The sequence below is a fragment of the Chaetodon auriga genome, chromosome 7 (genome assembly GCF_051107435.1).
Source record: "Chaetodon auriga isolate fChaAug3 chromosome 7, fChaAug3.hap1, whole genome shotgun sequence".
Taxonomy (NCBI): Eukaryota; Metazoa; Chordata; class Actinopteri; order Chaetodontiformes; family Chaetodontidae; genus Chaetodon; species Chaetodon auriga.
This window is the reverse complement of record NC_135080.1, coordinates 17,410,857-17,437,532: the sequence shown is the minus strand read 5'-3', so window position 1 is coordinate 17,437,532 and position 26,676 is coordinate 17,410,857. Positions and strand designations below refer to the sequence as shown.

At 44.4% G+C, this 26,676-nt stretch overlaps 3 protein-coding genes across 8 annotated transcripts; 2 read left to right on the top strand and 1 right to left on the bottom strand.

The window, feature by feature from the left end:
• Window positions 1-698: 698 nt before the first annotated feature.
• vmp1 (vacuole membrane protein 1) lies at window positions 699-13,748 on the top strand. 5 transcript variants are annotated; one of them, XM_076735324.1, is made up of 12 exons: window positions 699-737; window positions 1,318-1,425; window positions 1,746-1,878; window positions 2,182-2,272; window positions 2,750-2,860; window positions 6,495-6,662; window positions 6,975-7,106; window positions 8,691-8,771; window positions 8,890-9,006; window positions 10,259-10,320; window positions 11,935-12,034; window positions 12,678-13,748. In XM_076735324.1, the coding sequence occupies exons 2-12, from the start codon at window positions 1,347-1,349 to the stop codon at window positions 12,819-12,821; spliced, it is 1,218 nt and encodes a 405-aa protein (XP_076591439.1). In that variant the 5' UTR covers window positions 699-737; window positions 1,318-1,346; the 3' UTR covers window positions 12,822-13,748. The 5 variants fall into 5 exon arrangements, with proteins under 5 accessions (XP_076591439.1, XP_076591441.1, XP_076591438.1 ...); XM_076735326.1 differs by having other exon boundaries at window positions 720-851; XM_076735323.1 differs by having other exon boundaries at window positions 721-737; window positions 1,743-1,878.
• tubd1 (tubulin, delta 1) lies at window positions 13,737-17,251 on the bottom strand. Of its 2 annotated transcripts, XM_076735320.1 has the most exons (8): window positions 16,914-17,251; window positions 16,681-16,828; window positions 16,192-16,408; window positions 15,881-16,112; window positions 15,560-15,724; window positions 15,315-15,443; window positions 15,036-15,219; window positions 13,737-14,877 (listed from the first exon to the last, which is right to left on the bottom strand). In XM_076735320.1, exons 1-8 carry the CDS (start codon window positions 17,068-17,070, stop codon window positions 14,772-14,774), a joined length of 1,338 nt encoding a protein of 445 aa, XP_076591435.1. In that variant the 5' UTR covers window positions 17,071-17,251; the 3' UTR covers window positions 13,737-14,771. The 2 variants fall into 2 exon arrangements, with proteins under 2 accessions (XP_076591435.1, XP_076591436.1); XM_076735321.1 differs by lacking the exon at window positions 16,681-16,828.
• A 553-nt stretch (window positions 17,252-17,804) lies between these two features.
• Window positions 17,805-26,665, top strand: rps6kb1b (ribosomal protein S6 kinase b, polypeptide 1b). The gene is made up of 15 exons (XM_076734930.1): window positions 17,805-17,971; window positions 19,226-19,269; window positions 19,364-19,484; window positions 19,678-19,746; window positions 21,583-21,730; window positions 21,831-21,888; window positions 22,407-22,507; window positions 22,710-22,800; window positions 22,887-22,977; window positions 23,089-23,196; window positions 23,300-23,362; window positions 23,731-23,808; window positions 24,059-24,166; window positions 24,618-24,730; window positions 25,239-26,665. Exons 1-15 carry the CDS (start codon window positions 17,903-17,905, stop codon window positions 25,492-25,494), a joined length of 1,518 nt encoding a protein of 505 aa, XP_076591045.1. The 5' UTR covers window positions 17,805-17,902; the 3' UTR covers window positions 25,495-26,665.
• The last annotated feature ends 11 nt before the right edge of the window (window positions 26,666-26,676 follow it).

Here is a 26,676-nt window from a genome sequence, read left to right as displayed (position 1 = left end):
AACATCATGTGTGAGTGTTGGAGGATGCAGGAGCCCAGTATGAGGAATGGGACAACACTTAGGGTTGGAGAAATTTCAGGGGCCAGTTAAGTGCGAGGCTTACATTTGTGTAGCTCTATAGATTGTGTGGGTTTGTTGCTCACTGTCATTATAACAATGGCCTCTGTACAGTCTGCAGCATTGCAGATTTTGTGAGACAAAGTCCTTCAAGGCCTCAACAAGTGAGACAGCAATCAAACATGCTTTTTCATCTGTTTTTTCACAACTACATGATGTAGGCTGAAAATACACTTATTGCCCCTTTAACTATTTCCAATCCGTCAGTGTGTTCAATGATGGCGGGATACGGAATTTCTACCAAGAGGCAAACGTGCTTCAGCTCTGTGGTAAATTTAAATCTTGCAATCCCAAGGTTAGAGTGTTGCAATTGTCACATTTTGTTTGCAAATCTGGCAACCTCCTATTGGACCACAAAACACAACTTACGGAAATACGTCGTTGAGTACATTTCATAATAAAAGTATGTCATTTAGAAATTGAGTCATATGACTCGATTTCGAGGTAAGAAAATGTATTTTTTTGCCGTGCCCCGCTTCCACATTCATACAATTGATTAATGCACCGTATCGGGTTAATGACAATCTTGGTTGAAGGAAATAATTCATGCCCGAACGACCGCACAGTTTTTACTTTGACACGTCAAACATTTGCTTCCGGGTGAAGAGGACAGGAAAGAGGTACGACTGTCAATTAATTTAAAACATCGCTCTGTTTCCCCTCTATTTAACGTATATTTTCTCATTACTATAACAGCACAACGACAAGGAACATTTTTTACACATCTCCCACAAGTAAGGCGACTCGTTGTTGATTTTAAAACCCTTGTTTTGATGTAGAGACTCCCAACGTCCCTAGCTTCTCCGTTAGCATGTTGGCTAACCGGTTTGCATGTGGAGGATGATGAAGTGCACGTATTTGGCATCATATCTTATTACAGATTGACCTCCAGAACGACGCTTATTTCAGTAAACTGTTAAGCCTCGTTGTCACGAGGCGGTTGGTAATATTGTCGCCTCATTGCTTTGCTCGATATTTTCTCTTTATAATCATGTATTTTGAATGTCAGCTGGCGTGTTGACGAAATGTTCGCATTGACAGTCTGACAGACAAATATCAAACAGCCGCTGATAAGGATTTCGTGATAACCTGAGTACCGCGGCGTTCGTCATATTCCCGTGGTCACAAGGAAGTCAAACATTAGCGGAGAGGACACTGCGAAGCCAGAGACACCAACTTGTCATTTTCTTATCGTCCCAGTCACCCTGACCTGCTGAATCGAGATTGACATGGCAGCCAATGGAGCGAGCTGTGAACAGCCTCAGAAACGTGCGGGAGCTAAAGACAAACAGAATGGAAAGTCTGCAGGTCAGTTCTGCTCAGCTTCAACTTTCTGAATGTACAGTAGAGAAGTTAACGCTCATCTTGAAGCGTGCCTGTTAAGTGTAGGGCTGTGTTACATCTGATGACACAGCACGATAACCACCACCACCACATGGTTTGAACAAGTCATAAAACCCTCAAGCCTGATTCATTTTAGGTCACTTTCAGTTTTCAAAGGCCTTCAGCAGAACAGGACCGCACATGTGCCATGTATTTAACATGGCCACTTCAACAGGATGCAATCATTGATATAGATACATATGTTCCAGTGTGTGAGAGTGATTGTAATTGTGTGTGGTCAGCAGACTCCTCAGTAAGAGAGAGGCGACAGAAAGATAAGGAGGATCGCCTGTCTCTGGTGGTGTGGAGGAGGCCTGTCACCACACTGCATTACTTCCTCCTGGAGACCCTGATCAAGCTAAAGGAGTGGACCTTTAAGTAAGAACTTAAACAGGTTTTTCTGGTGCCTCTGACAGGATGTTTGCGCTTGTGCCTTTTGTCCTCTTTGTTTTTGTCCGTCGTGCTCACCACTTCTACGCCTCTGACCTAAACAATTACAGTGTTTCTCTGTTCCTGAGGCGCTGTTTTAATGCTTATGAAAGGCAAACATTTACACTATAGATGTAGCAAAGACATTTATGTGGGAAAAGGATAAAAAAAAAAAACATGTCCCCTTTTTTGGTTTGTGTGTTTGGAACTTGTTTCGTTGCTGACATTTTGTCTTCTTGCCTTCCTGTTCAGGCTTTGGCAGCGACGAGGTGCGGTGTTCTTACTTTTGGTGTTATGTTCTCTGTTCTCCATCGCCTACTCCACGGAGGGAACACACCAACAAGTGAGCCTTGACTGATTTATTTCTTTTTTCGCTGACGTTAATAATCAACGCCATTGCTCCATCACCAGCCTGTTTAAAGGTTAATGATAAGTCACTCTGAAAACCTTTCTGGAGGAAAGCTCATGTTGGGAGATAATGACATCTGCGCTGTTGTCAAGCAACCCTTGATCACACAGTTGGCTGGAAGTTTTGTTGACAAATTCCTCTGTGCGGTGGTATGTTACGGTTCAGTTAAAGCATCACCAGGCTTCAGTGTAACATTCACATCTTCCTTGAGTACCAACATTTGCAATTTTGAACAAATATTCAACCCACTACAGGAAATTTAGGTTGCAGGATGAAATTCTAGGCATATATAGTCACTTAAATCTTTCCCTCTAACAACAGCTGATATTAATTAAACAATCTTTTGATCATACCATGACTTCATCTGTGTTCTCTGCCTTCTAATCTCTTATTTTACTTTCTTTACTCAAGTATGTTGCATACCTGGAGAAGAAGTTCCTATGGTGTGCCTACTGGGTAGGCCTTGGGATCCTGTCCTCAGTGGGCCTTGGGACTGGCCTGCACACCTTCCTCCTCTATCTGGTAAGAGAGTTTTTATGGGTGTAAACACCAGTTCTTGAACTGGGTTCGCACAGAATACAGAGACACTCAAAAACAGTATACAGAGGATTATTTCTAATTGGGCAGAAGATGTTAAAAATGTACACTAAATAGTGGAACTGTGCAAAACAGACATGATAAATTGTGTACATGTAAATGTCCACTTAAACCAGTCAGATCTAATCACCCACATGTTTTTGTCATGATGGTATCCATTACTACATCTACATATTTCTGGGAAAAACCTTGTCAGATGGCCCACATGCGACCCATTTCTCAACAGTCAAAAGGCTGCAAATGATAATGGCTGTAGAGAGAAACTGGGAACCATGATTATCAGGGCGGCTGTGCTCAGCGTGGGTCAGGATGTCCCGTGTGTATCTACAAACGCAGGCGGTTTTTCCAGATGTAAAGATGTAGATCTGTTTCAAGAAAAGCCATTTTTCTCCAAATATACCTGCTTAAATGACAGAAAACTCCTACTTCTGAACATTTCTCCACGCCTGTCTATCCCTGAAGCTGCCAGAGGATGGCGTCATACTCTTCCTGCTTCTTCAAACTCGTTCCATTTTGTCACCCGTCTAAGGCTAACCTAAAGTTAAGTGTAGTTTTTCCCTGACAGGCAGTGACAGAATGACTGGATGACTGAGTCACCGAAATGTGTGTCATTTGTCGTGGTTGTGGTAAAAAAGAAAAAAAAAAAGAGGAACACAGCAAAATGAAAGGGAGGACGAAACTCTGCACCATAGTCCGCTTTAGGCTGATGATGTGGCTTCTGTTCTGTCGAGCTCGTGCACATGTGGGCCAGCTGAGTCAGCTATTTCCATTATAATGAAATAATGGGAAAAGTTTTAACTGTTACCTTCCTGTTTTTCGGAGCTGATGCACACTCCTTCCACCAGTGCTTTACAGCTCACCGCGTTTGTTTGAGTCGTCTCGCTGTCTCTGCTTTTGATACCAACTTCTCATTTTAGCCTCATCTGATAACGTCTTGCGTTACTCACTCTGACATTGCACACGGTGATTAAAATTCTCATCAGGAAACACTGTGTCTAAACAATAAATGGAAATCAGTCTTCCCAAAATTTGACTGGCTGCCATCTCCATTCTGAGCTCATCATTTTTCTTTTTCTGCCTCATATTTCAGCACATCATTCTTTTGTTTGCGTACTTGAATAAACCCTTTTTTTTTCATGCTCGTTTGTGCCATTGGAGGAGTACAGCTAGAATGTAATGTTACTTTACATTATTACATTATTAATTGACAAAAGATATGATTACTTTCAACAACACTCTGAATTATAGCTGTGGAGCAATGCTTTTGGAGAGGAGGAGGACTTGTTATCTCAGCTCCTCTCTGTCACACCTCCTGCCATCTGCCCAAAGCTAGTGATCCAGGCATCCTTTATCTTACTCCCCTCTAGTTTATATTCCAGCATCCTGTCGTTCTAGCCACTGCTTTCCATTAGCTTCCAATCTAGGTACACTCATACCCTTTTAAACCCCCTCCCTATCCCATGTCATACAGGCATGTTTGTTATTCAGAAGAGCCCTCAGGTTGTTGTTAATCCAGGGTGTGTTAAGGAAACCGCATACCTCTCTGATGAGAGTGCTTTTGTTCATAAAGAAAAGTTGTCCAAAAAAAGTCTGCCATTGTGCCCTTTATGTGACTCCCACTTCAATCAGCTGCACACAAAGCATCGCAAAGCCCCTGTTAACATTTTAGATTTTTCTCAGCAAAGTCAAAATGTAACAGTTCCTACCGCTGCTACCTACTCAGTGTTGATGTTAGCCATCGACAGGAAACTCCCAGCATTAAGTTTGAAGGAAAAAAGTGCATGTCATAGTTACATTGAATTCATCTCAAGCCTGAAGCATTAATAAGTCGCCCCATAGAGAGGATGAGATCATTGTGCTCGTGGGAAAGGGGATTCACACATCAGAATGATCTAATGATGCATCATGATGTTGTTGGAGGTCATTGCTGTGTATCTAAGAGCTGGATACTAGTCATAACATTGTGGTTGAAATGAGAGAAAATACATGCTCATGTGTTGTTGCTTTTACTGATCAATGTGTGTGTTTAATCAGGCCAATTAATTTAAAGCTTCTGTCAATTTCCCCTGGAAAGATGATACCTAAAGATGATAATGTCAACCCTAATGTTGGTAACTGCATGCTACAATCAGGCTGAACGTCAACCAACACAATGTATTTTGAAAACTGACAGTTGTAACATTGTTGGTGACCCGCAGGAACCGCACTGGAGAGCTTCCTTCTCCATCACCCACAGGTCAAAATATCAAGAAATACGCTGAGGTCATTCATGCTGCTAATGGGAGAGGCCATTGAAATGACCTCATGGCCCTTCCTGTTGCATCACTTTCCCAATATTACTTACTTAAATTACTTGTGGGCCACAGGAAGCTTTGCAGCTACCGGAGTCTTTTTCTTAGATAAACATGTACTTGATGGAATCTACTTGCTGAATAGTTACTTGGTAAAGAATTGGTGTATCTGCTCTGTATGCAAAGAGTTGTGCTTTGCTGACTGCAGTGAACAAAGAAGTTCACTGCAGGGCCACGGTATCGCCTGTCTGATGAGAGGATCAGATCGTGGTTTCAGAGTTTGGATCGCAGCTGGGTCATTTCTTGTAAGCACTGACTTGTGTCATGAAGAAATCCTTCTAAGCGACTTTCTGTTTGGCTTCTGTTTGGCTGGAAACAGACTGTGTTTTGTAAACTGGAGAAGCCCCCTGTGTGCTCATACAGTAGTGTTGGGTGGAGGGTTAGTGTGGGGGAGCAGTTGCAGTCATCGCAGCCTAATTGTGTGCTGTCAGTCTGCTGTCAGTGTTTCCTGCATCACCTTAAGCAGGATAATGGAGTAGCTGTGTTGTAGTTACAGGTGGGCCAACTGTTATTGAGGCCAGGTGGCTGAGCCTAACCAGACATTTCACAATGATAAAAGATGACATACCTTCCTGTCAGAGAGGCTGCGTGACTCAGCTACTGCTGCTGTGTGTCTGTACCTGTTGAGCTGTGTTTAGCTATGCGACAGCAGGTTAAATTTAACTCAAAAACTTGGTTAGAGCTAAAGGTTACACTGTTACTAAACATGTATATACACACAATTTTTTCGGTATACTCTGCTAAAATTAATCCAGTCTGATACAGCAGCCCCAGCAGTAAATGCAGCCTTTTTATGTTCAGTTAGTAGAAATTGTTTGTGTTGATTCAGCTGTATGGTCATTTTGGAAGCTGAAGATTGAGGTGCTTTTGTAGTATTCTGTTAACATCAGTGAAGGTAGACTAAATACTAAAAACACCCCTTAGATTCAACAGCAAACTACAGCCTCCAAAATGATCAAAAACCTAAAGTCAGCACCTCTGTAAAACAGTTTCATCATCCACTGAACGTAATAATCTTCATGAAAGGGGGTTTAGTGTCGGGCTGTTGTAGTATACTGCATTCGTGTTCTTTCTTTTTTTAATAAACTGGCAACTAAAAAGTAAATAATGAAGTGACAGTGTTGAAACCTTTCTCCATTTCAAATATCTGCTGCTGTTAAGAGCACCAAAGCAGCTCATCTGATCCACCTTTCCCACCTCTCTCTTAGGGTCCTCACATAGCATCTGTAACCCTGGCAGCATACGAGTGTGGCTCCACAGACTTCCCAGAGCCTCCGTATCCGGACCAGATCGTCTGTCCCCAAGGTGGAGGGGTGGATGGAGGCGTCTCCCTCTTCTCAATCATGTCAAAGGTCCGCCTGGAGGCCTGCATGTGGGTGAGTTAAAGAGACAATGCAGCGAAAAACGCCAAGAATGTTTGGCAGTGCCAGCCGTGGGTGGCATGGTGACAGCTGGAAAGAACCGAGACTCCCTCATTTCAACATGCCTCGACAAAATGTTTCAAAATTCATTGAACTTCAAAAGGTTTGCTGGTAACTTAAATTCAGCCGAAGTATGTGGTACTTTACCCAAAGCAGCTGGGCACACCAAATTCAATAATTCATGGGGGCATGAATAGTTGCCTGTGAGTGAATGTGTTAATGAATGAACGAACAAGTGCTGACATGGAACATTGTGTGTTGGCGCAGGGCGCAGGCACCGCCATCGGAGAGCTGCCTCCATATTTCATGGCCAGAGCGGCTCGTCAGTCGGGCGCTGATCCAGATGATGAAGACTATGAGGAGTTTGAGGAGATGCTGGAGCAGGCCGAGGGCGCTCAGGTCAGAGTTGCACACACATGCACATCTAAGATGACACCTTAAGATATCTAGATTATTTGCTAAATTCTAAGAATTTCCAAAGAACACAAGCACAAGAAAACAGCAAGTAGGTAAGAAAGGTAGGCTAGACTCAACCCAGCAATTACACCGAGCCCTGAAGTATCTGTCCCTCTGTTTGGCTCCATATTAGCATCAGTGTTTACACTTTGCCATCTTGCCTGATGTGATATGATCATATCTGATATGGCTTCATCTTCATAATGTGTAACTGACCATGGAGCCACTGTCCAATGATTGGCCTTACAGTGCCATGTGACTTCAGTGAAGCCCCTCCCTCCCTTACACTTCCAGTAAATCTGTCTGTTCGTGGGTGAGTCACCCTAAGCGCAGCTCCCCCTTTAATCATCCCTCGGGCTTTGCTCTCTCTGCCTCCCTTCTTCCCTCCCTCCTTCTCTCTTTTCACCGGCCTCTAATTTGAATGACAGACAGCTCTGTCAGGAACGAGGTTCACATGACTGGAGTCGGCTGAGATCAGATGCTGAGTCAGCAGCAATCACAGAATTTGAGCGCATTGTCTCCATCACCTATTCTCACTTCACTGGTTCTCAGCTGAATAGGCTGAGGAGGCCAGTTTCACATCACGAGTCTTTCATCATGGGGATGTATTCAGGATGGATCCACATGTGCATTTGTCACTGGTTTCCTAAGCAACAGTCTCACAGACGAGTCAAAAGCACTTTTCAGGAACATGCGGTTCATGGGAAGTAATGTCACAGAAAATATGGTTCAAGGGAAGAACATCAGTTAGACATATGTGTTGTTAATTTTATGAACAACAGAAGCCTTTGTTTTGTCAGTAGTCTCATCATTGGCAAGGGATGAGATGCGTTGAAAAAAACTAATCAGAACTTTTTGGAAAACAAAATTCTGAATAAAAAACTATGGCTCACGAACATTGATGACAAAAAGAAATGGCATGATTCAAAATGAGCTGGGTTTGAAGATGAAAACTCAGATTTTTAATTGTGGAGACTTAAGGAGAAACTGAAATTTTAATTGCCTCCAAAATTGACATTGATGCGATGCCAGCTTTTGAAACTGCCTCTTAATCTCCCTCCTGCATCGACTGTGATCTTCACCATGTAACCACAGACATTTCCCCCCCACAGGGATTTAGATAGGATCAAAAGATCCCCAGCACTTTTGTACCACACAGATTTTAAGTTGTAGTTGCCACCAAAGTCACCAAACCAAAAAACAAAAGTCAGGGCTCAGAAAGAGGAGGTATTTGACCACAGAGCTTTCATTAAGGCTCTCATTTCTTGTAATAACACTGCAAACAACACCTTTGTTTGGTTAAAAACCACACATCTGCGAACAGGTTCAACACGGTTATTTTAAGAAAAGAATGAAAGGGTGATATCTCTTAAGAGACACCCACGGATTTTTTTTTAATATGCTGCAGTGTGGTGTAGCAGGTTTTACAAACCATGGGTCATCAAAGTCAAACTTCTAAAAAAAATCATTCCTACGAATTCATATATCTGTTTAAATTGTTTTTTTTTTTTCTGTTTCTGTTTACAGGATTTTGTCACAAGAGCAAAATTGGGAGTCCAGCACATGGTACAGAAAGTGGGATTCTTTGGGATCTTGGCTTGTGCCTCTGTAAGTGCATTGCAGCCTTTTCTCATTTCAGCAATCATTTGACATTGTGGGAAATGAACCTGTAGCAAGTGTCATTTCTAAGACTACGACTCAGTCATATTATCTGTGTGTGTTTCAGATCCCGAATCCTCTCTTCGACCTGGCTGGAATAACTTGCGGTCATTTCCTGGTTCCCTTCTGGACCTTCTTCGGAGCGACTCTCATTGGGAAAGCCATCATCAAGATGCATATACAGGTCGGTGGCTCTACTAAAAGTTTTGTCAGAGGTGGTTAGAAACGAGCAAAGAACCAGTTCGCGTCAGGCTACACAGCGTTTTTCCGTTTTTAACTGGAACCATACAGGCACATACCATACTTGAAGCATCTTGGCTTCCAGTATGACTCAATTTTTGTTTCATGTCATCAGAATTGTCTGTCCACATCGTAATAATGCATGTCAAAAAGAAATCTCTCAAGAAAAAAAAAAGCGTGAGTGGTTCACTTTGAACAATCCCCACAACCTCAAAACGTGTGGGAGAACAAAGATCAAACCCCGCGCTTAGATCATGAGTTTGTGACTGTGAGAAACTCCGATTTGTGCACTTCTTGTTCGCTCTTTCTGGTCCTTTTGGGATTCCTCGTTCTGGTTTTAGCTTTGGGATGCATCCAGACCATATAAACAGGCTCCAGATGAAAGGAGGGACGCTTTTAAGAAGCCTTTAACAAGAGATTGGATTTTCAAAAATCCACTAGATCAAAAAAAAACTTGTTAATTACGGAGTGTTGTTGAGTCTGCCACACTAGTGACTAATATAAACCAATGCTAAGGGAGGCTGTCTGTGTGTGGGTGAGTCGCTCAGTGTCTTAACAAACTAAACCCATCCATCTCTTGGTGGTACCAGCCAGTGATCTCACTCTGAGACCTTTCAGACAAAGGGCTCATGGAGGATGTAGAGTGGACATGAGAAGGTAGACATGAGGAAAGGAAATTGAGCAGACGGTAAGAAGCCGCGGGGGGGGGCTCTCTTTTTTTGTACCTTGAACCTATTGGACATCACGTGTCATATCCTGTCTCATTTTGTCCAGGGGGCCATGTGTCATGCTTGTTTAAAGCTGATCAGTTTCAGGACCGGAGAAGAATATTGTGGTTTTGCCCCCCCACTTTGGCGCTTTGCAAACCACACAAAGCCCCTCGCAGCCCAAAATTTAGCTTACTGCCAGGGTTGAGTTTTGTAATTAGTGCGTCTGTGGACGGAGCAGATGTGGCCTCAATGTCCCACAGCTGTGCCGCTAAAACGAATGATCTATCAATCAAGCTGTGTCTGAGAGACACTGAGTTGTTTTGTTAATTATTTGTTCCATCCTAAATTTTCCTCCTGAAAAACTTCTCCTTAAACTTACTTAACAACATATCTCTGTACATGATTCAGTGTTTGTTTTATACCTTTTCATATGATCGGAAAAGAATGCTTTTTGAAGCCTATTAATCCCTCCCTTGTTTTCAACAGAAACTATTTGTCATCATAACCTTCAGCAAGCACATAGTCGAGCAAATGGTGTCACTCATTGGGTAAGTGCCTGTCTGTCTTGGCGTGTGTGTGTGTGCGTGCGTGAAAAGACTGAATTAATCGTGTTCTTTGTGGAGTCGTTGTCTTTCTCCTGGTTTTGCGCATTTGTAAACATTTTCAAATGCATTTTGGCCACTGATTGGGCATCCTGTATGAATGAATGCTTTCACTGCGTGGGTGAACGTGCATACACTTAGCATTTTTCCACACATGCGATCCATTTCTGCAGCATTGGTGGTCAGGCGTGTGAGGTCCTATCCGAACATGCTGATATGACTCACCGAGTTCAGCTTTGACTGAGACAGTTGCCCCAGTGAGACAGGAAACAATCATAGACATGGAAAGAAAAAATTCTTTGACTGTGTCTGACATTCGTTAATCTATAAGAATTGTAGGTAATATGCCAATATTGTTTGTCTGTCCCAGCAGATCTTACATGGTAAAATGAATAATTAAATATAAAAAAGAGTTGACTTATTGCAAATATCATGATTTGGATTCTTCACGTGTCCATAGCTGCTTGGTTTTATTGCTCTATTAGATGTTAAATGTTCACTTACATGTATGTAATGTTCAGATAGTAACGTTGACCATATTTGCACCTGAATCTGTGGTCACACTGAGCGTCATGGTTCTTTTTGATTAGAAATAAAAGTCAAGGTTCTTCCCCGTGGACTTCAGATGGCCCGCTGTGACTTGCTATGATGGGTGCAAACAGTGCTGATGCAGGATTTTTTGGGCCGTTGCTTTGTGTATAGCCATGTGTGCTTGCATGTAAAGTGGGAGAGATAAGAAGTCTGAGTCAGTCAAAACTCGTTCGGTTTATTTGAAATCAGCAATTATCCACTTCCCTTTTGCTGTTTGTTTAGTAAATTGTCTTTTTTTTTCTTGTCAAGTCCAGACTACATGTTTATGTCCTGACCACAGGCAGCATAGAGTTTACGCAGTGAAAACACTGTCTGTCTACAGCCTGCAGTATGAGTAACGATAAATTGACATCATATAGAAATCCCTTTGAAATGCAGCCCTGCTGACCAAATGGTAAAACTGCAACACCAATGTCTTGATATGACGTGAATTGGTAAAATGGTATCCATTATGATTGGCCCCCTGGTGAGCTAATCCACACTGCCTAATAAGGACATGAGCACGCCCCGATTAGATATCTTCCCACCCAGAAGGCAGCAATGGTGGTAAAGGTGATGACATCGTGTCGACTCACTTCCTGGTTGAAGGGGCTGACACAGGCTCCTATAGAGAGCAAAGTAGTATAAAAGGAGGGCTGATGGGTTTCTGCTTCATTCCTCTCTGCTGCCTGCTCCTGCTCACAGCACTCAGTAGAAGAGGTGGAAGCTCCAAGATAGGGTCCACATGTAGGATGGGGCCTTCCACGGCTGCTCCAAGGAGCAGACTGGTGGATCAGTGAGGACCTTTGATAGAAAAGCCGTCGTGAATTGCTCTGTGAGGCTCTTGTAGGAGTCTAAAGCTTCAGTCTTGGGCTCCATGTCAAAGGAAGGATGCTTAAAGGGTAAGTGGATTAATGTTCTTCCTCCCTCTTGTCTTTTGTCTCTTTTCTTTGCCACTCTGTGTGGATGTACGTGGGACTGCGATGTCAGGTCTGTGCCCAAAGTGGGACCATCACTCCAGAAGCCCTTCAGTCAGTACCTGGAAGCACAGAGGAACAAGCTGCACCACGCTGGGGGAAGTGCACCAGCGGTAAGAATAGTTATTTTACCACGCACCACTTTTAGGTCACTTTATGTTCAACATGGAGCTTTATTGATGCATTTAACTCTTGGAGCATATTGGAAAAGATCAGCAGCAGAGTTGGGAGATTTTTGTACCATAGCCTCATGGATATTTGATTTTTAAGGCTCACTTTGATGTTTGAGAGTTTGAAAGTCTGATTGTCAGTTTTTAAATCATCTCATAAGAGATTTTTTACAAAGATCCTGAAATTTGGTTAGTAAAGAACTGTGACTAAGATGTGTGCTGAAAAATGTAATTGTCAGTGCTCTCTGGTGGACAAACTTGACAAATGTAACTGAGGAACAATTTCTAAATTACCTTCAACGTATCGTTGGCATTTCTGTACTGCAGTGTCTTCTGCATGAGCCGACTTATGTGCCCACACTAACATATTCATGATAAGAGGACAGACACAGTCCATGGATTCAATTCCGCAAATGGGCAGAGTTTCTTTATTTTGAAATACTGTTCTCCTCCAACCCTGCACTGCTGTCCTGTATGCAGGATGATGCTGAGCATATCCACAATATTTCTACGCTCACACTTAATATTACAGTGTGCTTGTACGGTGGCCACCAATAGCATATGCACCCTAATTTCTGGTTTCCAGGATGAGAACTGGCTGTCGTGGGTGTTTGAGAAGGTGGTGCTGGTCATGGTCTGCTACTTTGTCACTTCCATCGTCAACTCCATGGCTCAGAGCTACGCCAAGCGCCTGCAGCAGCAGAGGCACTCGGAGGAGAAAACCAAGTGATGACGAGACAAAGCCGCACGACCATCCAAGTGACTGTGTCTCTGCTGCTGCTGAGAGCCCTCCACTCAGCCCCAGCCACTCACAACTTGACAATTAACCTCACCCCCCCCCCCCCCCCCCATCCATTCTCAGAGGCTGAACGCTCAAACAACCAGGCACTGTTTGTTGGTGTGTGTGTGTGTGTGTGTGTGCGCTTTAGAGGATGTATGTGCTGTTTACTGTTTGTCCCTCCTCAGATTTTGTAGTTCTTCCTCTCATCTCACTCTCTAGGCGTGCATAGTGCAATTGGTTCAATTGCTGATCTTAACGTGTTACTTTAACATTAAATTTAACCCATTCATCGACCTCAGAAGTTTAAGCAGCCGTTTGGTGGTGACTGCTGCGTTCGGGCAGTGCCCATCAGATGCTATGCCTTATGCAAGACGGGAAGGTCCCACTTCCTTTGAATATGGTTCTTGACTTATAAACTTGATTTTTATTTAATTTTGTAACATTTATGTATGGATGGAACTTGATTTGTTTGTACAGTGTGCTGCCAAGGTAACTGCTATGGACGGTCTTTGTTTTCAGGGTTTAATTTTCCTCATGTTTTTGTCCTGTTATAAGACCAATTTTTTTTTTTTTTTTGTCTGTTTATGGATTTGTCGGTTTAAAAATGCTGGAAAAAAAGCAATATCAACTTAAAACAGTGTGGTATTGATGGTTTGCACATTGTGTAAATATCTTAATATCTTTTCGACAGTATGCGCAGATGTATTTCTATTCTAATGGTCTGTGTGGACATGAGTAAACTTGAACCAAAACAAAACAACAAAAAAAAGATATCATTTGTCAAGTGACATTGTACTCTCAGCTAACTAGTCCCATTTCTATTCTGTACATTTAGGTTGAACCTTGGATCAGATCATATAAAACATGTAAATCATGCACTTGTTTCCAAGTCTTTTGTTTTGTTTTTTTTAACCCTCTTGTAGGACGAGATTCACTTTGTTCATCCTGATGAGCTGTTGTGATGTTCAATAACTTGTATTTTGTTAACCGTCATGACTGAGCTAACGCTTAATTTTCTAAGAACTGATCATCTTTAAGGTAAGTGAAGAGCTCCGCACTCACACATTTTGTCTTTTAGTTGTGTAATTCTCAGAAGAACTGCATTGTGTCCGTAATAGTTCAGCTACATTTGATTGATCTGATTCAAACGTTACAGTCGGACTTCCTTCCCTCCCCGTGTTGAGTCCTGCCTGAAACAGGCTTGGCGGACTCTGGTGGACCCCAGCTTTATGGATAGAAGTCCCCTTCTATCTTTCTGTAGTGCGTTCCATGACACACCTTTCCCATCCCATCAGCTAGCTTATCAGACTGGTGTTGGCTGTTAAATTATCACGGCAGCAGCGGTCTGTAAGCTGGCTGAAGTTGTGGGCGACCAGCGTTTCAGTTGTGTTGCTTGTTTTCATGCCGCGACTCAACTTCAGCTGGTGCGTTTGAACACTTGTCTTTGGTGACACTCTGCTTCCATGCCAATCATCCCAGTTCTGGAAATGCTACGATGTAAAATTAACAATCAATAAAGTGGTGAAACCTATGTTAACTGATGTCCTTGTCACTTTTCTTTGTGCGCTGCTGCTTTTCCCAATAATTGCTCCACAAACTTGCTTGAGAGCACTTTAAGGGCTTCTTGTCTATGTTACATTAAACGTCGAGTCAGTCCGTTCTTGGCCTTGGAAACAGCAATTGACAAAAGAGTCACACCAGAAAGTCCAAAATAATTTAATAAAATAGTTCCTACATTTTCCCTTGCAGGGGCACTGAACGTGTGTCCCAGTGATACTTTCGGTGCAAAGAAGTCGCCTCAGTCTTTGCCACTGCTGATGTCAAAATCAAGTTTTTTATGTCCCACAGCACGATGTTCTCTTGTCCAGTCTAGGTGCTCCTTGTCAGCTGTCTCCATGTCTAGCACAGCTGACTGTAGCTGGAGACGACTTGCTCAAGAGATGCAAAGCTGTCGAGAAAGTCCTCCTCTGAGATCCCAAATTTAATGTACTGATGGATGTAGGCCCTGTTAGAGAGGAAAGGGGAAAAAAAAGACATTTAATCCACAAACAAAACAGCTGACTTCTGGTTTCCATCTCCAGCTTCAGCGACTATTAATGTTAAAAATATTTTCTTTTTTTCCTAAATATTTAATCGTTTCTCTGAGCAACATGACTGACTCACCTGGACGCAAACATATTCCAGGCTTTTCCCACCATGTTATCCAGCGGTCTGAGCAGAGCCCGACTGTTACTGACCAGCGTGGCCGATTTTTCATACTTATTAAAAGGCACCGGGGATTTCCATGAGTTGAAAGCTTCTCCTGATGGGAGCCAGGAGGTGTACAGGCCCGGGTCATCAAAACCAGCTGTGGACAGGACAGAACTCTGATTCATGAACCATCCTCATCCTTGATTGTCATGAATTCATCAGTTGAGGTCAATGAGGAATTAGCTCTCTGACCTGTCTCTGCGCTGTACACATCCCTCCCTCTCAGTATGAGCAGGTTGGCCAGAGAGGTGTTAAAGCTGGGTCCCATCAGACTCCCGGTGCGCTCGGAGCCCGCAGGTGGACGCACCTGCCAGTCTATTCCTAACTCAGGACGAACAACAAGATCCTCAGAGGCGCTTTATGGTTTCATCTGCAGCTCGTTCAAGCCATAAAATAACTGAATAAACATGCACAGATCAGATTTTGGCGGGACTTGCCTTCCTCCATCTTGGCGTTGGAGATGAGCATCTGTCGGAGGTGTTTGAGCAGGCCCGGCCAGCTGAACGCGCTGTAGGCCATGGAGGCGCTGGACATCTGAGGGATAGTACACACACTGAGCAGCTTGTACTCTGGGTGGCATGCGAGGGCGCTCACCAGCTCACCTGAGAGACAGAGACAGTAAGGATAATGTTAGAATCAGGGTTAAGATGTGGGTGCGTGCCATGAGAAGACTGGATGTATGAAGGTTTGAGGGAGGGATTCAGGCCCTGTGGAGAACCAGCCGTGTGTGTTTGCGTGCGTGTCTCGGCCTCTCTCACCCACAGGATTTCTGCTGTAGGCTCCGTGGGAGTCAGCAGTGAGTGCGGGCTGCAGGACGCTGCCCAGCTGGTGAGCGATGACCCTGTTAACATCGCCGAAGGAGATGTGTTTGATGTTGAGCAGCTGACTGCAGATCCTGTGCACTGTGTCGTTCTCGTGCACAAGGATGGCGTCCGACAGCTGGTAGAGATGAACCAGCGTCAGCACCGAGTTGTAATTCTGGACAATAACCTGAAAGGAAGGGTCAAGGAAAAAAGATTCAGTATCACATTAGCAGTAAAGACGAGCCACTTGACAGCAGACTCCGCACCTCCCCAGTCCCGTACGGCCAGGTGAGGTGGTTGAGGATGAAGGACTTGGGGTAGATGTCTCGGACACACTGAGTAATATAGGTTCCGACCCCAGAGCCGGTTCCTCCTGCAACGCTCATCATGGCCATGAGGCCGGCCAGCCTGTCACAGCGCTCCACCTCTCGCCTCACCAGCTCCTCCACCGCGTCTCTGTGACGAGGGCCGTGGACACAGTACCTGGTGTGATACAAGCGTCACGTTAGCAGCTTCCCCGTCCACTTAGATATTTCTAAACATACTGTATTTTTGCATGTAATAAAAAAGAAAATGATACATGGTACAATGCTACAGAGTTTGCTCATCAACAGATCCATCTGCTGAGGATGAAAGCTCTGGAGGAAGAGCTAGTAAGTGGGCTTTGAGTTGGGATTGATTCCAACATGGCATGAGGTGACTGACTCTTCACTGACATGTTGCTGTCGCTGTGACAGCAGTCTGAATGTCCTCACCCGTTAGCCCAGTTGTTTCCAGAGCCCTGCTTCTGGCTGAAGTGTGACTCCTCTCCATACCTCCACCTGCCGGATTTAGCAGCCCTGCTTATACTCTGGTTGATCACTTTGGGCTCCATGTCAACCAGCACCGCCCTGGCTATAAGGTCTGGTTAGAACAAGGCATGACAGGTAAACAGGAGCGCAGTGCAGGCCGAAAACAAACTTTTTAAAATCAAGATCAGGTGTCTTACCTCCGTGTGCAGTTCGGTGGAAGAATCGCTCACAGCTGGCTGTGTTGTACGCTTTCCTCTCCCTCCCTCCTCCCTGAGCATCGCTGCAGATGATGTCAAACAGCTCATGGCCCACCTGGTTACCGCACTGGCCGAGCTGCACTGTCACGATGGACATCGTTCACGCAGGTAAACAGCGAAGAAGACTTTCCGGAAGGATCGATGGTGCCCGATCAGACTGTGAGAGCAAACAGTCTGAAAAGCATCGCTGAACTCACGCTGTACGTGAGGGTTTTCATGACTGGGTCCAAGGAAGCGTCTGCATTTTGTTGTTTGACTTTCCTGCCGCCACAGGAAGTAAGAATGGCGTTTCCGGTCTAAACTGTCATAACTTTCAAAATAAAACCCCCATTATATGTGGTGAGAGGAGCTTTTTTGAGTCGCAAAGAAAAAGGAATAAATTATTATTATTATTATTATTATTATTATTATTATTATTATTACGACAGTTTAGCATTTTTTCGTTTGATTTAGTTCTATTGTTATTAGTGGTGTTAGTATTAATGTTGTTTTTTATTAGGATGTTTAATGGCATCTGAATGCGTAACCACAGTTCTGTCAGAACAAATATTCTGGATCCAGGTGGAATAATCTATTGGAGGATATTATATTTTCATCATTAATTTGATTTTATTTGAACTGTTTTCATTTTATTGTTTTATCCGTCTTACTTCTATAGAGCATCTAAGAGTTCGTGTAAAATCCTGTTATGAATGGAGACGGAAAGGATTGTTTAATATTGACTTTGTAGTGGATACAATGTGCGCTGATGATGTTTTATGACAAAATAAGAGCAGAGCGCTCAGGTTACCGCCCCTTTTGTTCAGTGTTGCAGTGCGCATGCTCAGTGTAGTAGCCGGTTATGGCGGCGGTGTGTGTGTGTCCATGAGGTGGGGGGACGCCTGCTATTCTTGCGGTCTGTGACAGAGCGAACCGAGCGAAGCGCTGCAATGGCTGGAGTGTTTGACATTGACTTGGACCAGCCGGAGGAAAATGTCTCCGACGATGAGAACGAGGAGGTACTTTAATGGAAGACGCTGAACGTGAACGCGAGAGTTGTCACAGCAGAAACTCTTCGTGCACAGCAGCTAGCTGTTAGCTTGGTAGCCTGCCAGCCACCGCAGGCCTGCTCCTGCAGCCGGAGCTCTCAGGCCTTGTCAAGCAGGGTTATCGGAGGCTAATGCTAGCTCGGTACCTGACAGCGATCGTGACAGAGCTGTCACCTGTTCTGCCTTTATTTTACCCGGAGCGACAGCTCCCGATGAAATGTATCCGTTGTTGACGATGTCACGTTTGAAAGCCACCGCTGTCATGTTGGAGCTGTGCGAGCAAAGCCTGACTTAGCTGAAGGTGCTGCAGTGATAAATGTGGCTCGGTGTGCAACAGTTTATTTTGGCAGACCGTGACAGAGTGAGACTGTGAGGAGTTCACGTCAAAGCTGCTGTCTGAGTGTTTCTGTTCACACAACAGCACAACACCGCGACTTATTGACAGTGTTCATGTAACAGACTCACCGTCACTTTAATGATGTGTAAATACTGCTTCATGCACGTGTCTCACTCTGGGTGTCTTATCATAACAAAGCATGCTACAGTAACCTGCTATTACAGGAGCAGTACAGTGACTGAATATGAGACACAGGCAGTACAAAGTACAGTAATTATCTGTTACATGTGTTTCATGAGGATACACAGCTTTAGTTAAACATCTTGCACCATGTTGCTGTTCATGTATCATGGATTGGGCAACTGTTTCATCACTGCAGCTGCAGCTCTTGTTTGTCAGTGTCACATCTCAGCTCCTGTGTGAGTATGAAGCTTTTGTAAACAGGCAGATATGTTGGCTAAGATGATTGCACAGTTGGATATGATGCAAGTTGGTCTAAAAATAATGATTATTTTCATTATCAATTTAATTTGCAGTTAATTTCTCCATGGATTGATTCGCTGTTTGGTCTGTGAAATGGTGATTCAAAGTTTTGGTTTGTTTGGGAGTCAAGAAGCCCAAAATATTGCATTTATAGTGATAGCAAAACAGAAAAAAGCAGAAAATCCCCAAATTGTAGGATCTGGAACAAGTAAATGTTTGGTATTTGTGCTGGAAATATGATTCATTGATTTTCAGAATATTTTTGCCAATCCATTAATCGCTGCAGATCTGAATGCAAACAGTTCTAGCTATTTCATTAGTTGCCTATATGATGTCATCCAAAGTACATTTCTTTATTACTCAGTGACTCAGGATTATGTTGCACTCTCTGCTTCTCTTTCCAGGCTCAACTCAATGATATCATGGACCAATGCAGTGGATTCGAGTTGTAAGTATTCAACGTGTGCCTGTGTTCCTGTATGTTTCTGCCATTTGAATGTGTGAAAAACAGCAACACGACGCGCGAAATGTTGTCTCTGCAGCAACATGGACGACTGTGAGAAGATTGAGATATCGGAGGACAACGTCAATCAGGGCACGGAGAACATCAGACCAGAGTGCTTTGAGCTGCTGCGCGTCTTGGGGAAAGGCGGTTATGGAAAGGTATTTGTGGTGCCCAAGAAGCAGCAACAGAGCAGAAAGTACACGAGAAAGTACACTTCACACGCACGCACTCCCACAAGTACACACTTTGGGTTGTTTCCCCTCTATAATGCAAAGAACTGCATTATTTGGATTCTGTCAGCTGTTGATGTGATTATTTTAAAACGTGTTTATTCCTTTCCCGTCTGTGCAGGTTTTCCAAGTCAGAAAAGTTGTTGGAGCTGCAGCTGGCAAAATATTTGCCATGAAAGTTTTAAAAAAGGTACTTTTTCCCCCCCCTCATCGGTGCCGAAATAGTGATGAGAGCGATGCACAGTTGCTCTCAATCTGTATCCTATTAATGTATTTGCATGCTTATTATTACAAATAAACATAACGGTGCTTCTGTCTGCAAATATTGGCTGTCCTTGAAGCCAGTGGTGGGGTAAGATTTCACTGCTAGTTGGTAGATTGCCATCTGCGCCGCGCTGCTGCAGCCTTGGCACCTAAAACTCTCTGCCTCAGCCCATTAGAATCTGCTCCATGTTCACACTGCTTCTGCCTGATTGGCACAAATGACCCCAGTGACACGTTGAAGACCTGCAGGATTTCAAGCAGTCCTCTCAGCCGTTAAGCTTCAAAGTGGCAGCGTTTACATGCGGCATGGCTTTGATGGAGGCCTGTAGGCCAGAGCCCGTGTTTTTGAAGCATCTCAGAGCATGAAATCAGTCCTGACTTGCCTAAAATTGTCATAGTGACATATTCCTGCATTTAGGCTTCCGAGTGAAAGCACCTTATCGGCTATCTGAACCGAGGACATTAGTCATGTCTTTCCCAGAGAGCTGCCCGAACCTGTTCGGAGCTCCCAGCAAGAGAACAGTGATAAGACAAATATGCAACATACAGAGAAGAAGCTGCACGTTGAACATTTGGTTTACATGAAGACGTTTTTAATGGAGTAAAACATTCTGTCTCCAAAAACAGGCCCACTGCAGGAAAGATTGAAATGTTATTGCAATTTACTCTTAAAAACAAGAATATCTAGTAATACCTGCAAGGTGTTGGACTTAATCACTGAGGTTGACATTATTTAACCTGAGTCTTTCTGGTGTGCAACCAGCTTGTAATACAAATGACAGAGTACTGTATTCTTAATTCATCTTGATTTTTCTGCTTCACATTATTTCTATTTTCTAATAACTGTGTTTGGAGTGTGTTGATTGTGTGTGCATGCGCAGGAAGCCTCATGAATAACTTAAGTCTGACTCTGAGGTTGAACTGCAGTGATTCTGAGATGCTTGATAAACACAGGGCCAGGTTATGCAACAGAAGTACAGGCCAGTAGCACAGTAGCTTTGCAGTAGCGGTTGACAGTTAGTTACTTTTGGTCCTCCAGAAAAGTGAACGAAAGCCCCGTTTGTGAGCGAGAAGGGGCTGAACATTCAGAATACGAAGCAAAGTCCCTAATCTCAACAAAAAGTGAGGTCAAGAAAGACTTCTCTGCAGCAAGCTGATCCTGCACCGTTCAAATCAAAGGGCTCATCACAGCCTCGGCCTGCCTGTTGGAGCTCCGTCTGTTGTCGTAGTTCTGACGCTCAAAGCTGAGACAACATTGTTGCTGACAGGCAGGCTTTAGCTTTCTCACAGAAGTGGTTAGCAAACATAAACAGAAGCAGGTGCAGTGGAGAGGAAAGGGAAGAGTGCGGAGAGGAACCGAAGGCACCAGCTGTGCTCGTATAAAACCACCACAGTGCGGTCAACGTCATGAGTCTCCACAGAACTATAGTTCACATGTTTATATTTTAAAGCAGTTTTCATTGTAGAGCGGATGAGTCGTAATTAAAGACAGTGACTGTCAAAGTATAACTGGCTTGTTACACTTTATTTATTCATTAAAGTTGAGTAGCAATAATTAAGGAATGTCACTCCTCCATGTCAGCGTCGTAGTTGCCTGATATGCTCAGCTCAGCCCTCACCTCCCACCTCTCTATTAGTCGAGCAGGCGAGCAGCTTGTAAGGCAGTGATCAGAACATGGCCAGTATTTCTGCACTGTCAGCGACTCGTCTTTATCTGCCTTCTGACTAATGTTCATATGCTTCTTCGGGGCGGGGGCGAAAGGCTATGATTGTACGCAACGCCAAGGACACGGCCCATACCAAGGCAGAGAGGAACATCCTGGAGGAAGTGAAGCATCCCTTCATTGTTGATCTCATCTACGCCTTCCAGACGGGAGGAAAGCTGTATCTCATCCTGGAGTACCTGAGTGGTCAGTACAAGATAATCCACACACACCCTATGCAGATGGGAGGAATGTACGTGTGTTGTGTGTGTCATGTTAATGGTACAACGTGTGTTCACCTGTTCAGGAGGAGAGCTGTTCATGCAGCTGGAGAGGGAGGGCATCTTCATGGAAGACACGGCCTGGTGAGTGTGTTGATGATCATATCTTATCAAACAGGGATGCATCTTGGCAGACTGTCAGCATCATCTTCTAAGTGCTTTAAAAGGCGACTGGACTTGCTCGAGGTTCAAACCTCAACTACATCCAGATGCCTTTTACAAGCACTTAGAAGTACAATGAGCTGGATGAATGAATCTTCACAGATGTATGTCCGTATCATCTGTCAGGAAATCATAGTGGGAAATACTCTTTTCTGATTAGATGCCAGGTGTTTAACATTCCATCTCTCGACACCGTAAACACATTTTGATCAACAGTGCACACGGTATAATAAACTGCAGGTAACTGTAGCATCAGTGTTTGTGCTTCCTGCTTTCTTACCTGTCAAAGCTCACTGATAAAACGAACCTAGCGATGGGTTAAACTGACAACAAACATATTGTGTACTAATACCATTTGCATAGTTATTGGTATCAGACTGGTGGATCCTTATTAGAAATCATTTTTTGGCCTGAAAAGTTTTCCTTGTTTTTCTCTCTAGTTTCTACCTGGCAGAGATCTCCATGGCTCTGGGCCACCTGCACCAGAAGGGCATCATCTACAGAGACCTGAAGCCCGAGAACATCATGCTCAACAGCCAAGGTGTGTTTGTATCCACGTGTGCATGTGAAGACATGAACTCACACCTTTCCTGCACGATTTGTCCCAAAACCTGTTAAACCTTAAAACAAAATGTCATGCACACGACATTGTTGTGATTTAATGCACATGTTCTTGTGTATCTGTCACAAAGAGGTGTGAGGATTGTAAATAACTGCATGTGAATATGTGTTGTTCCTTCCAGGCCATGTGAAGTTGACAGACTTCGGGCTGTGCAAAGAGTCGATCCACGACGGCACAGTCACCCACACGTTCTGCGGCACCATCGAATACATGCAAGTCTCTCATTCTCGTCCTCGCACGCTCGTTCTCCTTCTTTCTCACCGTCGTCTCGTTAACGTTGGCTCATTCGTCGTTGCAGGGCGCCAGAGATCTTGATGAGAAGCGGACACAACAGAGCAGTGGACTGGTGGAGTCTGGGCGCTCTGATGTACGACATGCTCACAGGAGCGGTCAGTGAAACGCTTACAACATAAAAAAGCTCCACTCTCATTGATGCAGTTTTATGAAATATGAATCATAATTTTGTTTGAGTAACTCCTTTCTCTCTTTTCCCGCCGTAGCCGCCGTTCACCGGTGAAAACCGCAAAAAGACCATTGACAAGATCCTGAAGTGTAAGCTCAGCCTGCCACCCTACCTCACACAAGAAGCCAGAGACCTCCTGAAACGGGTACATGCTGTTTGTTTAACGTGTACACTGCTCGTGTTTATCCAAAATAAGTGTGGACTTGTTATGTAAGTGCTCTTTTGACACCTGACTCCTGGTTGCGCAGCTGCTGAAGAGAAACGCCTCGTCACGACTGGGAGCGGGAGCGGGAGACGCCACAGAGGTGCAGGTGAGAATGTGCGGGTGGCTGGACGACACAGTCGAAACGCAGTCGCACACACGAGCAGCAAAATGCTGCTCACGCCAAAATCCCAGTGCCTCAATATGGACGGCTTGCTTATGTAGATTATTTCTAAAAACACACCGCCTGCATAGCTACAGAGACTTTAGCTTTGTTCAGGAAGCACAATTTTGCACATCCAGTGAGTCTAATACGCAGAGTCCTTGTCCCACAGACCCTCTGAAGGCTCTCTTATGCATTGGAAAAAGCTGTGGCTGCATGAATGGCAATTTGTTTCAGTCTTTCCAGACTGGGTAGCTATGTTTTAGGCCCTCTGTCCACACAGTAGCACTCTGTTTCCATGTGATATCCCATAGGCTCATCCCTTCTTTCGACACATCAACTGGGAGGATCTGCTGGCTCGGAAAGTGGAGCCTCCCTTCAAACCTTTCCTGGTGAGTGTGAGAGCAGCAGACCACAAGGAAGTCGGAATATTATAGAAATTTGAAAATCTGAATAATGTTGAAATCAGGTGAGTCAGTTCACAGTAATGACACCGGAGTGGTTTAATTCTGGGTTCCTGCCGAGATTAAACAAACTGAATGCGTTCGAGTAATTGAACCCAGGTCTGCTCTTGTTTCAGGCTGACGTCTTGTTAGCTGTCACCCTCCTCACCTGTGTCTGTCCTCTCGTCTTTCTTTGCAGCAATCAGCTGAAGACGTGAGTCAGTTTGACTCGAAGTTCACCAGTCAGACACCAGTCGACAGCCCGGATGACTCGACTCTCAGCGAGAGTGCCAATCAAGCCTTCCTGGTAAACTCTCGGACTACATTTCCCCTGTTTTGGTTTGTTTTGTTGAGTCTGGCAAGTCTTTGATTTTTTTTAGTAAAGAGGCAAAGACCCTCCCTTTCTGTTGGACCACCATTGGACAATTTAAAGGAGCAGTGTGTGGGATTAGTGGCATCCAGTGGTGAGATTGCAGACTGCAACCAACTAAATACTCCTCACCTCACCCTCCCTTTCCAAGCATGAAGTAGAAGCTACATGAAACCCTTAAAGACACTCTGCTGTAATACTCCCAGTGCATCACAGAGTAGCATCAATAATGTAAGGTGGACCTCTGTGGCCAGTTAGATCTGGATCACACCGCTGCTTCTGACCCCAGAAATTCATCATTTCTCTCACTCGTGCTCGCTCTGCCCCTCAGATGTGACCGTGCACCAACCGCGCCCCTGTTTCCTCTCTCATGTCTTGGTTCTTGCAGGGTTTCACATACGTCGCTCCGTCAGTCCTGGAAAACATCAAAGAAAAGTTCTCATTTGAGCCAAAAATCCGCTCGCCTCGCCGCATCGTGGACAGCCCGAGAACACCTCTCAGGTATGTCGTGTGCAGCAGGTGGGTCGAGGTAAACGTGTCAGATTACGCACTGGTCGAACTCGACTGGTACGACCCGAATTCCCACAGTGGGTCCTTGTTTAACTGCTGACAGTCCTCGTGATGTTGTTCTCAATTTTTGGAAAAAGTTGATTTACATGTTCATTCAAGTTTGTTTCCCAACTCGAATCTTTTCACTCCACTTGAGGCCAAAAAGATGTCAGTCCTGAGACGTATTTGTGATAATTACATAAAAACTAAAGCCTCTTTTGAACAGCTGCCCTCGTGTTACAGAGAGCCTGCTTTATAGGAGCAACTACAGCCCAAACAACAACAACAGCTTCTGGCATATTAAACCCGCATACTGAGAATATTATTGTACATGTTGTCATGTCAACAATAATGTTGAGCTCATAGATAAAGCCCGAAGCTTAGACTGTTCCAACAGTCAAGAATAGAGAGAATTGTTGGTCACTGTTACAAACGCCTCCTCTCTTCCTGTTCTTTCCAGCCCAGTGAAGTTCTCAGGGGGGGACTGCTGGGCCCGGAGCCCCCTCCTCCCTGGCGGAGGACCGAGTGTCCTCCAGTCACCTCAGGACCAGGCCATGGAGCTGTCCACCCCAGAGCAGATGGACATCACAACAAGCTCCGAGGCCTCGGCCCCTCTCCCCATCCGTCAGCCTGCCGGGGTCAACCTGGCTCAGATGAAGCAGCAAGCCTACCCCGTCGTGGCCAAGCGGCCCGAGCATCTACGTATGAACCTATGACCCACCGCACCTCTTTAGGAGAGTTTATTTCTTGACTTTTTTTTTTGTTGATATTTTTTTAAGAAACAAAAAGATATGGATGTTAGAGACAATTAAGATCCGAAAATTGCACATCCTCACACTACATATACTGTCACAACCTGGAGTTTGTGTGTGAGTCTGGGACTCCAGCGCGCTGCAGACAAACGTGCTACCGACGACATCACCATCTCACCACTTCTCCTGCGACACCTCGGGTCTCACGGCCTTCGTCTTCTGACCCTCCCTTTCTGAACTGGACTAGTAAGACTGGAAATCATTTGAGGAGCTGCGGCCTTTGAGCGACCAGGAACTCAAAGGCGATAATGTGTCACAGTATGCGAGCGTATGTGTGCGACTCTGAAATGCAGTCAGCCTGCAGTACGAGATGACATCCAAAGTGCTTTGTGCTATTTGAGTGAGCGCCAGCGAGGAAATTGCTTCCATTGGGAGGTTTTGACAGTTCTTCTTTGACAAAAATGCTTCCTGGCTCTGAATGAAATGATCTGACTCGGTGTTGGATGAAAAAGATCAAAGAGATCATTGTGAGCGGCGGACGAGTTGCTATTAATGAATATAGCTTTATGTCTTAAGATGTTTTACAAAGTGGATGCATTAACTGTGCTATACATCAGCGATGAATCAGAGAGCCTAAATTAAACAAGACAAAAAACGCGTCGACTCTTTACATTCTTTCGGCATTGATGTTGTGGATGACTTGTGAAATGGTTTATTTGATGTGGGAACCATACTTCAATTATCTGCTCTTCAGGCGTGCAACACCATGGGATGTATCACTGGATTCGCTGACGCGTCACCAGGCATAATTCAGCTTGATCGCCACCCAAAAACCCAATCAAACTGATCTTGGTGCTGCTTTGTGTGACCCCATTCTGGCCCCCCAAGAGACTGTGGGCCTCAGCGGTGACAGGAAGTCAGACCCCATCTGACCCCTCAAGAGAATTCACATTCGAGACTGTGGCACCAGTTGATCTGGACTCTGGCTGCAGTTTGGGGGTTTAATGCTCAAAAAAAAAAAAAAAAGAACTGGGGGCAACATTTACAGCCTCGTGCATCAGCGTTCACTTGTTTAGGAGGGAAATTTTAGAAATCCTGAAAAGCAAGGAAAATTATAATAAAATGTAAAAAAACACATTGTGTCTT

Coding starts and splice junctions, on each gene's coding strand:
- vmp1 (XM_076735323.1), top strand. CDS start 1,347: ATGGCAGCCAATGGAGCGAGCTGTGAACAGCCTCAGAAACGTGCGGGA. Junction 1,426..1,742: donor ACAGAATGGAAAGTCTGCAG/GTCAGTTCTGCT, acceptor GTGTGTGGTCAG/CAGACTCCTCAGTAAGAGAG. Junction 6,663..6,974: donor GCCTGGAGGCCTGCATGTGG/GTGAGTTAAAGA, acceptor GTGTTGGCGCAG/GGCGCAGGCACCGCCATCGG.
- tubd1 (XM_076735320.1), bottom strand. CDS start 17,070: ATGTCCATCGTGACAGTGCAGCTCGGCCAGTGCGGTAACCAGGTGGGC. Junction 16,829..16,913: donor CCACCGAACTGCACACGGAG/GTAAGACACCTG, acceptor TGTTCTAACCAG/ACCTTATAGCCAGGGCGGTG. Junction 15,725..15,880: donor CTACAGCAGAAATCCTGTGG/GTGAGAGAGGCC, acceptor TCTGTCTCTCAG/GTGAGCTGGTGAGCGCCCTC.
- rps6kb1b (XM_076734930.1), top strand. CDS start 17,903: ATGGCTGGAGTGTTTGACATTGACTTGGACCAGCCGGAGGAAAATGTC. Junction 21,731..21,830: donor CATCCTGGAGTACCTGAGTG/GTCAGTACAAGA, acceptor TCACCTGTTCAG/GAGGAGAGCTGTTCATGCAG. Junction 24,731..25,238: donor AGCCCGAGAACACCTCTCAG/GTATGTCGTGTG, acceptor TGTTCTTTCCAG/CCCAGTGAAGTTCTCAGGGG.